This window comes from Bufo bufo, chromosome 4, assembly GCF_905171765.1.
Source record: "Bufo bufo chromosome 4, aBufBuf1.1, whole genome shotgun sequence".
In the NCBI taxonomy this organism is placed as follows: domain Eukaryota; kingdom Metazoa; phylum Chordata; class Amphibia; order Anura; family Bufonidae; genus Bufo; species Bufo bufo.
The window spans coordinates 241,615,394-241,628,050 of record NC_053392.1 but is presented as its reverse complement, the minus strand read 5'-3'; the positions used below and the strand labels follow the sequence as shown (position 1 = coordinate 241,628,050).

The 12,657-nt window shown below is 44.2% G+C and overlaps 1 protein-coding gene across 1 annotated transcript in view; it reads right to left on the bottom strand.

Annotated features, from left to right (window-relative positions):
• Positions 1-12,657, bottom strand: part of LOC120999139 — a 260,278-nt gene that overhangs the window by 132,341 nt on the left and 115,280 nt on the right. The window contains exon 48 of the mRNA XM_040430012.1: positions 1,851-2,087. Coding sequence (XP_040285946.1) covers positions 1,851-2,087 — 237 coding nt within the window. The remainder of the gene's footprint in view (positions 1-1,850; positions 2,088-12,657) is intronic.

The following is a 12,657-nucleotide window of genomic DNA, read 5'->3' as shown; positions in this document are numbered from 1 at the left end:
CAACCATAATTTTTTCCATTGTCAGATCAGCATCAGGCACTCGCGCCTAATGTTTTAGAGAGTCCGCTCAGCAGCAGACCCACAACCATAATTTTTTCAATGGTCAGCTCAGCAGCAGGCGCTCACTTCTAATGTTTTAGATGGTCAGCTCATCAGCAGGCCCTCGCCCATCATTTTTTCCATGGTCAGATCAGCAGCAGACTCTCACCCCTAATGTTTTAGATGGTCAGCTCAGCAGCAGACTCTCAACCATAATTTTTTTCGATGGTCAGCTCAGCAGCAGACCCTCGCCCATAATTTTTTCCATGGTCAGATCAGCAGCAGGACCTTGCCCCTAATGTTTTAGAGAGCCAGCTCAGCAGCAGACCCTCACCCCTAATGTTTTATATGGTCAGCTCAGCAGCAGGCCCTCGCCCATAATTTTTTTCATGGTCAGATCAGCAGAAGGCACTTGCCCCTAATGTTTTAGAGAGTCATCTCAGCAGCAGACCCTCAACCATAATTTTTTCGATGGTCAGCTCAGCAGCAGGCCCTCGCCCATAATTTTTTTTCATGGTCAGATCAGCAGCAGGCACTCGCCCCTAATGTTTTAAAGAGTCATCTCAGCAGAAGACCCTCACCCCTAATGTTTTAGATGGTCAGCTCAGCAGCAGGCCCTCGACAATAATGTTTTAGATGGTCAGATCAGCAGAAGGCACTCCCCCTAATGTTTTAGAGAGTCAGCTCAGCAGCAGGCCCTCACCCCTAATGTTTTAAATGGTCAGCTCAGCAGCAGGCCCCTGCCCATAATGTTTTAGATGGTCAGATCAGCAGAAGGCACTCCCCCTAATGTTTTAGAGAGTCAGCTCAGCAGCAGGCCCTCACCCCTAATGTTTTAGATGGTCAGCTCAGCAGCAGACCCTCACCCCTAATGTTTTGGATGGTCAGATCAGCAGCAGATCCTCGCCCCTAATGTTTTAGAGGGTCACCAGTAGGTCCTTGCTCCAAATGTTTTTGAGGGTCACTAGCAGGCTATCAATCATAATTTTTCAATGGTGTGTCAGATGCCCTCCTTTATGTGTAATAAAGGGTGTATTGTAGTACCGGTTCCTTGTAATTTTTGGCAACCCTTTCACTTAGTGCATAGGCTTTATGAGTGTAGGAGTCACACTTCCTGAACAATTGTACCACAATGTGAATGAGGCCCTCCTCTATGTGATATACAGGTTGTATCAGAGTGCCTCTTCCTTGCACTTGCACTTTATATACAAGTAAATATACAGGAAAGAATATTTCCTAACAATTTTAACTCTAAAATCGATTTAATCTTCGATTTTATGCGTATTAGTGTCAGTCTGTATAATTGGCATACTACTTCGTTCCCAGCAGCGACCTGGGGGTCCAAGATGCATCCAGATATCCTCCCCATGCGGTTCCTGAACCATTTCAGTGATGTTTCCATCAATTTCTGACCTTTTCATGTGAACCAGACACCCTCCCCTCTTCAGAGCAGGGGGTGCCTGGTTTAATGCTTGGGTTCTCTCATTGACCTTCATTGTGCTCGGGTGCTTGGTAGAGCACCCGAGCATCCCGAGGTGTTCTACTCGAGCACCCGAGCACTTTGGTGCTCGATCAACACTAGTAGCAATCTCATGAAACTATAATTATACAGCATAGAAGCAATGTTAACATATTGTAGCATAATTCATTTTTCTAATTTCCTTTTGATAGGTATCTAAATAACAGATGTGAATAAACAATACATATAGACAAATAAATATACCGAATCCTCTGAATCCCCACTGATTTGTTGTCATGACCAGTGATGTATGAGAACAGCATTGCTGGATAGTTTAGGTAAAGATACTTACTTAAAGTACTGTTGTTTTCTTCCAGTTGTACTGACGCATCCCGTGTCGCTATGGCCAGCTCTGTGTTATTGGTGCTTAAGGCATCATATATGCATTCGGTGTTATTACCACAAAGCTTCTGATAATTTTCATATTCTTGTGGAAATTGACTTTTCAGGTCACTGAAGAAAAGTGGTATGAATGTGCTTCTTGCAGTCACTTGTGTCTTGCTAAATAGACTTGGCTCTTTGGCTTTCCCTGCATCGGAAACACATAGAACATGTATATCTCAAGATACAACGTTAAAGGGAATGTTTCATCAGAAAATGACCTAATGTCAACATTAATGGTTATCTTTCATTTTTCATGTCACTAAATTAAAAAAAAAATTGTCACCACTTCTTGGTCTGTACAGATCACTTTTCGGCAGTTGTCTCATTATCAACACAGGTTTACAATGACAAATATCACCTATATATAGATAACACTTAACCCACAATTCACAATAGGTGTTTGTCAAAGCTTATCTTCTGTACTACTTTTCACATTGAGATCTGCACAAGGTCATAGGGTTTGCCTAGAATGTTTTCTTTGCATTGCCATATTCTGACTCCATAACTTTTAAATTTTTATGTGTATGGAGAAGTGTGAGGGCTCATTTTTTGTAGAATGATCTGTACTTTTCATTGATACACATGGGGTGTGTATGACTTTTTGACAATTTTTAGAGGGAGGTAAAGCGACCAAAAATGGTGAATCGGGCATTTTGATTTTTCTTACATCTCGCTGTTTGTCATATGGGATAAATAGTTGTATATTTATAATAGCAGAAGGACCCGGCTTCGCACCGTTATATTTCATCTATTTAATTTAATGTTTGTGTGTGTTGTTAAAAGATATCAACAGTATCCACAAGAACAGTGAAATCTACAGTACCCCGCTGCTTCAACAGTGACCTCCACAGCAGCCTGCCCCCTTAACAGTAACATCCACAGCGCCCTCCCCTTTAACAGTGACCTACACAGCGGCCGCCCGTTTATTAGTGCTCTCCACAGTACCCCGTCTCATTAACAGTGATTTTCAAAATAACCTGCCCCCTTAACAGAGCTCTGTTCCCTTAAAATGTTACCTCCACAACACCCCGTCCCCTTAACAGTGACCTCTATAGCACCCCGCCCCTTAACACTGACTTCCATAGCGGACCGACCCCTTAACTGTGACCTCCACCGCGCCTGCCCCTTTAACAGTGACCTGCACAGCGGCCACCTCTTTATTAGTAACCTCCACAGTACCCCATTTCCTTAACAGTGATTTCCACAAAACCCCGTCTCCTTAACAGTGGTCTCTACAGCAATCTGCCCCTTAACACTGACCTTCATAGCGGACAATCCCCTTAACTGTGACATCCACAGCAGCCTGTCCCTAGGGTGGCCAGAGGTCCAGTTTTTGCAGGACAGTCCAGCTTTCAGACTCTCTGTCCTTCGTCTGGCGCAGGACCTGAATGGACACAGGGATGTTCTTTTGAAGCTGCACTGTGCTGTGTGAGCGTGAGCTGCAGGGAGAAAGTCACCCTCCCTCCCACCCCTGCAGCTGACAGAAGTTGATTTTTTTACCTTAATTTGTTCAATCCCCATTGGCTGCAGAGTGGGAGGGGGCATGGCCTAACCGGATCTAAAGGAATGGCTCAGTGGGGCCTGGGGGCGGAGATTTTAAGTCCGTCTTTTGAGGGTGGCCTGAATTGCCACCCTATCTGCCCCCTGAACTGTGACCTCCACAGCACTCCGCTCCCTCAACAGTGTCATCAATAGCGCCCTGCCCCTTTAAAGCTGACCTACAGCAGTGAAGAAAAATGGCTGGGTTGTTATCGAAACCCGGAGTAAAACTGTGTGTATGGCAGTTGGGATATGAAGACAAAGACTTTTAGGCTTGTATTGGCTAATGGAGGTATTTTGGGAATATATCAGGAATAGTACGCCCTAGAGAGCTGTGACCCCCACAAGATTTCTTTCCAGGTAGCAAGGGATGTGTATACCAAGTTTCGTTAAAATCGATGGTTGCGTTTTTGAGTGAACTCGGAATATACACATATATACATACATCTATACGTTCTTCTTTATATATATAGATTTTAATAGTATGGGAGTTTTTTTATTGTTTATGTATTTTTATTTTCATTTTGAGGAAAGGAGGATTATTTGAATTTTTATCATTTTTTCATATTTTTAAAAACTTCTTTTTTTTAAATACTTTTTAATAGTTCACCTAGGAAACTATAACAAGCAATGATTAGATTGCACTCCTCAGACAGACTCTCCATATGAACTAACATGCGGCAGCCTTGTACCACCCCTGAGTACAGATGCTGCTGCACACTACATCCAGCTCCCACAATCCTTGCTAGGGGGAGCTGATATATGTCCGGGAGTGCGCTCAAGGTCGTTTCATAGTGATCAAGACAGTCCTGACACCTGTCCTAGACACTTCTAAAAAGGTATATAAAACATTTGAAGTGTGTAAATGTAACTGTGTTTAAAGGGTTTCTACCACCAGAAATACCGTTATGTAGCTGACTGATATAGCGATGCGCTAATGTCAGCACTACATAACAGTGTGTTTCTAACATTTGTCCCTGCAGCCGTTTTTGCTAAAAAAGCACTTTTATTATATGCTAATGAGCCTCTAGGTGCTATGTGGGCGTAAAATCAGCACCTAGAGGCTCCGTCTACTCACGCTTTATCCCGCCCAGGTCCTCTGTTCTGCCCGCCCAGCTCCTCTTGATCGATGGCACGGTCCGCCGCAGCGTTGACAAAATCCCGCGCCTGCGCCGTTCACTTCTGTCTTCGGCGCAGTGAGTGAAGGCCGCTCTCCTGATGCCGGCTTCCTCACTGTGACGTAGTCGCGCAGGCGCAGTGAGGAATCCGGCACCAGGATCGCATCATTCACTCACTGCGCCGAAGACAGAAGTGAACTCGCGCAGGTGCGGGATTTCGGCAGCGATGCAGCGGACCGTGCCATCAATCAAGAGGAGAGGGGGGCGGGCAGAACACTGGACCTGGTCGGCATAATGGGTGAGTGGACGGAGCCTCTAGGTGCTGATTTTACACCCACATAGCACCTAGAGGCTCATTAGCATATAATAAAAGTGCTTTTTTAGCAAAAATGTCTGCAGGGACTAATGTTAGAAACATACTGTTATGTAGTGCTGACATTAGCGCATCGCTATATCAGTCAGCTACATAACAGTATTTCTGGTGGTAGAAACCCTTTAAACAGGTTTCAGAATCTGTCAATCATCAGAAGAAACGTTACGTTATGTAGCTGACTGACATTAGTGATGGGCTGATGTCAGCAGTACATAACAGTTGTATAGTAAGGACCAGCACTCGCTCTAATAGTAATTTCAAGTAGATTTAATGGTCACATACAGGTGGTAAGTGACGCCTTTCGGCTACTGTGAGCCTTTGTCAAACATAATGGATACAAGTTGCAAACAATTTAAATAGCCCCCATGGAGCCGGAAATGACATCAGGTTACCATGACAACGTTGTAAACAGAGGACACAACAATGCAGAGATAATGATTAAACAAGTGGATGAACAGATAACTATCATTGCTTAACAGGGCACCATGCTTTGCAGTGCTACATTCTATTGATCATCATAATATTATTATAGTATAATGTTCCATACTGGATGCTAGAAACTGTAGCAAACTTATACAGAAGAAAAAAGGAAAAAAAGAACATAATTAATTCTCAGTGCACCATGCTTTACAGTGCCACATTTTGCTAAACCTTATATAATGATGTAAAATACTGAATGCAGCGGTGCTACAATTTTGCGTGGTAAACTTACGCCCTGATCAAGCACTAAATGACATGGATTGGAGTCAAGTTCTCTGTGGATGAAAGAAAGAGGGAACATGTTGAGAGGGTCACTGCACACTGTAGCTTACAGAAAACTATTTAAATCATAATCACGATTTAATCCCTTTGGTTCTATGGTTTGGAGGCGATGAATCCAGAAGGCTTCTCTCTTTTTGAGCATTTTACACCTGTCTCCTCCTCTCCTTGGTAGTGATACGTGTTCTATAATCTGGAAGCGTAGCTGGGAAATGGCATGTCGGTGTTCCTCAAAATGATATGGGATGGGGAGTAGTAGATTTTTCTTTCTAATGGTAGATTTATGTTTACAGAAACGGTCTTTCATCCTCATGGAGGTCTCACCGACATACACAAGTCCACAGGGACACTTCAAGAGATAGACCACGAAATTACTATTACAGGTAAAGAAGCCATTTATTTTAAATTTTTCCCCTGTGTATGGGTGGATGAAGTGTTCTCCTTTAATGGCACTAGAGCAGTGTATACATTGAAGGCATGGGTACGTCCCATTCTTGGGTGTTGAGAGCGTGGCCTGGCGTAGAGTATGTCTGTCGCTACCTACATCAGCCCTGACTAGGATGTCTCGGATATTTTTACACCTTTTTCCCCCTATGATATGCTACAAAAGGTGTAAAAATATTCGAGACATCCTAGTCAGGGCTGATGTAGGTAGCGACAGACATACCCTGCGCCAGGCCACGCTCTCAACACCCAAGAATGGGACGTACCCATGCCTTCAATGTATACACTGCTCTAGTGCCATTAAAGGAGAACACTTCATCCACCCATACACAGGGGAAAAATTTAAAATAAATGGCTTCTTTACCTGTAATAGTAATTTCGTGGTCTATCTCTTGAAGTGTCCCTGTGGACTTGTGTATGTCGGTGAGACCTCCATGAGGATGAAAGACCGTTTCTGTAAACATAAATCTACCATTAGAAAGAAAAATCTACTACACCCCATCCCATATCATTTTGAGGAACACCGACATGCCATTTCCCAGCTACGCTTCCAGATTATAGAGCACGTGTCACTGCCCTGGAGAGGAGGAGACAGGTGTAAAATGCTCAAAAAGAGAGAAGCCTTTTGGATTCATCGCTTCCAAACCCTAGAACCAAAGGGATTAAATCGTGATTATGATTTAAATAGTTTTCTGTAAGCTACAGTGTGCAGTGACCCTCTCAACATGTTCCCTCTTTCTTTCTTCCACAGAGAACTTGACTCCAATCCATGTCATTTAGTGCTTGATCAGGGCGTAAGTTTACCACGCAAAATTGTAGCACCGCTGCATTCAGTATTTTACATCATTATATAAGGTTTAGCAAAATGTGGCACTGTAAAGCATGGTGCACTGAGAATTAATTATGTTCTTTTTTTCCTTTTTTCTTCTGTATAAGTTTGCTACAGTTTCTAGCATCCAGTATGGAACATTATACTATAATAATATTATGATGATCAATAGAATGTAGCACTGCAAAGCATGATGCCCTGTTAAGCAATGATAGTTATCTGTTCATCCACTTGTTTAATCATTATCTCTGCATTGTTGTGGCCTCTGTTTACAACGTTGTCATGGTAACCTGATGTCATTTCCGGCTCCATCGGGGGCTATTTAAATTGTTTGCAACTTGTATCCATTATGTTTGACAAAGGCTCACAGTAGCCGAAAGGCGTCACTTACCACCTGTCTGTGACCATTAAATCTACTTGAAATTACTATTAGAGCGAGTGCTGGTCCTTACTATACAACTATCTGTGGATCTTCTCCGGGACACACGTACCGCATCACTGAGAGCAGAAGTGCCGCTTGTATCTTCACACACACACACACACTTAAAATTTAACGATATAAACAACCCACAGTTTACTGAATAAGAATATACCCGGCGAGCAAAAATGCTGTCCCCCCCAGATTAATGGGGGTTCCTACACCCATGAAGCCAGTTTTCCTTTACACCAGTTTTAATACATCTCCCCTAAAGTGTCACTTTCTTGCATTAGACTAGAATGTATGCTAGTGCTTAATGTACACTGTAGAATGTACATTGTATAATATGATGTTTTTTCCACAAAAAATTACTTGATTATATGAATGCTTGACATATATATGTATATATATATATATATATATATATATATACTTCCACTGCTGTGTGCTAATGTTGCCTGACAAACTGCCTCGTGGAGTAGGGCTGGAATGTCACATGGGGGAATAAAGATTTGGGGGTACTATCTCTCCTTGGGGAATGAGTGCCTTAATCGGCGTGAGGAGACTTAGGCTGGGTTCACACGGGCGTCACATTTTTGGCTCAGGATGCGTCCCGGGTGCATTGCGACAAACCCGTGCGAGTAGGTACCCAATTGCAGTCAGTTTTGACTGCGATTGCGTTATGTTGTTCAGTTTTTATCGCGTGGGTGCAATGCGCTTTGCACGCGCGTGATAAAAAACTGAATGTGGTACCCAGACCCATACTTCTTCACTGAAGTTCAGGTTTGGGTTCGATGTTGTGTAGATGTAATTATTTTCCCTTATAACATGGTTATAAGGGAAAATAATAGCATTCTTTTATACAGAATGCTTAGTACAAGGTCAATTGAGGGTTAAAAAATAAAATTAACTCACCTCCTCCAATTGATCGCGTAGCTGCCGGTCTCCTGTTCTTTCTTCAGGACCTGTCAAAGGACCTGTGGTGACGTCACTGAGCTCATCACAGCTCATCACATGGTCAAATCACATGGTCCATCACCACGGTGATGGACCATGTGATTGGACCATGTGATGTGACGTCACCACAGGTCCTTTAGCCGGCAGCTCATGATTAAAGAAGTAAGAAGAGATCGGCAACTACGCGATCAAGAGGAGGAGTAGAGTTAATTTATTTAATAACCATGTTATTGGACCACTTGCTTGCGGATGCTTGCGATTTTCACGCAGCCCCATTCACTTCTATGGGGCCTGCATTGCGTGCACAGCCCCATAGAAGTGAATGGGTCCGGATTCAGTGCGGGTGCAATGCGTTCACCTCACGCATTGCACCCGCGCGGAAATCTCACCTGTGTGAACCCAGCCTTATAGGACATACATGTTCTTCTGGAATCCTGAGAAGAAAGGGATGCAAACAAGCTCTGCCTCTAATGCCACCACATGTAAAGCACCTATCCTATAAGTCAATGTTCGACCCTTTAACCCCTTAAGGACCAGGACATTTTTTGCAAATCTGACCAGTGTCACTTTATGCATTAACAACTCTGCGATGCTTTTACCTATCATACTCATTCCGAGATTGTTTTTTCATAACATATTCTACTTTATGTTAGTGGTAAATTTTCGCCGATACTTACCTCATTTCTTTGTGAAAAATTCCAAAATTTCATGAAAAATTGGAAAATGTATTTTTCTAAGGCTACTTTCACACTGGCGTTTTGGCTTTCCGTTTGTGAGATCCGTTCAGGGCTCTCACAAGCGGTCCAAAACAGATCAGTTTTGCCCTAATGCATTCTGAATGGAAAAGGATCCGTTCAGAATGCATCAGTTTGCCTCCGTTCCGCCTCTATTCCATTTTGGAGGCGGACACCAAAACGCTGCTTGCAGCGTTTTGGTGTCCGTCTTACGAAACTGAGCCAAACGGATCCGTCCTCTGAGCCAAACGGATCCGTCCTTCATTTTCCGTCCTCCAAACGGATCCGTCCTCCGTTTTCTATGACACAATCTGGCATAATAGAAAACTGATCTGTCCTCCATTGACTTTCAATGGTGTTCAAGACGGATCCATCTTGGCTATGTTAAGGATAATACAAACGGATCCATTCTGAACGGATGCAGACGGTTGTATTATCTGAACGGATCTGTCTGTGCAGATCCATGACGGATCCGCACCAAACGCGAGTGTGAAAGTAGCCTAACTTTGAAACTCTCTGCTTGTAAGAAAAATGGACATGCCAAATAAAATATATATTGGTTCGCATATTCAATATGTCTACTTTATGTTGGCATCATAAAGTTGACATGTTTTTACTTTTTGAAGACGTTAGAGGGCTTCAAAGTTGAGCAGCAATTTTCTAATTTTTCATGAAAATTAAAAAATCTGATTTTTTTTCAGGGACCAGTTCAGTTTTGAAGTGAATTTGAGGGTCTTTATGTTAGAAATCCCCCATAAATGACCCCATTATGAAAACTACACCCCTCAAAGTATTCAAAATGACATTCAGAAAGTTTGTTAACCCTTTATGTGTTTCACAGGAATAGCTGCAAAGTGGAGGTGAAAATTAAAAATCTCCTTTTTTTCACTAACATGTTCTTATAGCCCCTTTTATTTCATTTTTACAAGTGTTAAAAGGAGAAAAAGCGCCACAAAATTCGTAGCCCAATTTCTCCCAAGTCAGAAAATACCTCATATGTGGATGTAGAGTGATCTGCGGGTGAACTACACGGGTCAGAAGAGAAGGAGCGCCATTGGGATTTTGGACAGAGAATTTTGCAAATGTTTTTTGGGGGGCATGTCACATTTAGGAAGCCCCCATGGTGCCAGAACAGCAAGAAACCTCCACATGGCACACCATTTAGGAAACTAGACCCCTCAAGGTACATAACAAAGAGTCTAGTTTCCTAAATGGTGAGCCATGTGGGGGTTTATTGCTGTTCTGGCACCATGGGGGCTTCCTAAATGTGACATGCCCAATAAAAAACATTTCAGCAAAATTCTCTGTCCAAAATCCTAATGGCGCTCCTTCTCTTCTGAGACGAGTAGTTCACCCGTAGATCACTCTACATCCACATATGAGGTATTTTTTACACTAAATTGCTGGTGTTACCCCAGGAGAAAAATCGGACGAACTACACGGCTCAGAAGAGAAGGAGCGCCAATGGGATTTTGGAGAGAGAATTTGGGGGTTTAAAATTTGGAAGACTGTGGACAAATAAATTAAAATGGGGGAAGGGGATTGTAAATGTAGTACTCCATGTAAGTGTGGTACTCCTTGAAGCAACTGTTAATGCAGAGGCCCGGATGATTGGGACACGTGTCACACTGAGTGGTGGTGTCCTTCCGGATCCCCCTCCTGTTACACACTCTGCACTTTTTTTGGGACCATCCCTTCTTTCCAGTATGGGGGACCACACCTGGAAAGTGTTGGCCAGGGACGATCCGGGCGCCTCCAGTTCCTAAGGTACTCCGGCCTGCTCTTTCCCGGTCAGAAAAGATCAGATCCTTGAGGACTGCCTCATAGAACTGCAGAAATTTCCCTGTGTTGCCAGGGCTCCGGGACAGCACAAAAGAGATGTACAGGCAACCTGTACAAAGTAGACCGCTTTTTTGTACCAGTGCCCGAGTTTTGCGCATGGCGTTATATTGCTTGAGGACTTAATCAGAGAGATCAACTCCTCCCATATACCGATTGTAGTCGACGATACAATCGGGCTTGAGGACCCTTGCTGCGGTACCTTGCACAGGGACAGGGGTGATGCCGTTACCGTGAATTGTGGATAGTTCAAGGACATCCCTCTTGTTCTTATATCTGACCAGCAACAGGTTTCCACTGGTAAGGGCACGGGTCTCACCCCTGGGGATAGGTACCTGGAGGGGGTGGGTAAGGAGGCCGCGTCGATTTTTCCACACGGTCCCACAAGCAGACGTGGATCTGGCGGCGAGGGACTGGAACAAGGGGATACTGGTATAAAAGTTATCCACATACAGGTGGTAACCCTTATCTAGCAGTGGGTGCATAAGGTCCCACACAAGTTTCCAGCTAACACCCAAAGTGGGGGGACATTCTGGGGGTTCAATACGGGAATCTCGCCCCTCTTACACACGAAACTTGTAAATGTACCCTGAGGTACTCTCACAAAGTTCGTACAGCTTCACTCCATACCTCGCCCGCTTAGAGGGAACATACTGGCGGGAAATTAGTCTCCCCTTGAAAGCAATGAGAGACTCGTCAACAGCGACCTCCCTTCCAGGTACATAGGCCTCCAAAAATTTGGGGGGGACATGCTGCATTATCTGCCTCAAAACGGCAACGTGTCATGGCCATACAGTAAAGTGGGGTCTGGTAGAGGACGTCCCCACTCCAGTACTGCCTGACACTGTGTTTTTTGACTAGGCACATGTGCAGCACGAGGCCCCAAAACATCCTCATCTTGGCTGCACTGAGTCCAGCCACCGGACCTAGACAAAAAGGAGCCCCGGTGTTGAGCAATAAACTGTTGGGCAAACAAGTTCGTTTGCTCCACCATCAGATTCACAAAGTGGTCACTGAAAAAAAAAAAAAAAAAAAAGTCATATTCAGTAAAGCCCACTGTGCGAATCTGGATTCCTGGTTGGCCAACAAAGTCAGAAATCATGGGCTCAAAATCCTCTGGGGTACTCCAGGCAAGTTCACCGGTAGGGTGCTCAGGTGGATTTGCCTGGTGGGCTGGAAAATTAGTATGAGCCCCAGGGCTGCTCATACCAGTGTGGACCACAGGATCCCTGGCATGGGGGGCTCCTGGCTCCGCCTGGCGGCGTCTCCACCACCTTGGGGGCTCTTCATCATCACTAGATGATGAGGAGAACGAGGACGACAACAGGAAAGTGGCGTCATCCTCGTCCTCACTGGGGCTCTCGGAGTCGAAGAGCAGCTGGGTGTATGCCTCCTCATCCAGCGGGCCAGCTAAAGAGGAGTGTGTGTGTGTGTGTGTAAAACTTTATTTTGTGTGTGTGTATGGGGGGACGGTGTGTTTTTATGTATACCCTACCCTAACCCACCCTAATCTAACTGAAAAAAATATATAAAACGAAATTTTAAAAAACGTGAGAGTCACCGCCACCTCACAGGATCTACGGAGGGTGATTAGTGGTGTATATTACACCACCGATTCCAGGTCATCGAGTCACCGGAGACCCGAATGACCCGGAAATGCTGCAAACCACAGGTCTGAATTGACCTGCGGTTTGCAGCGATCGCC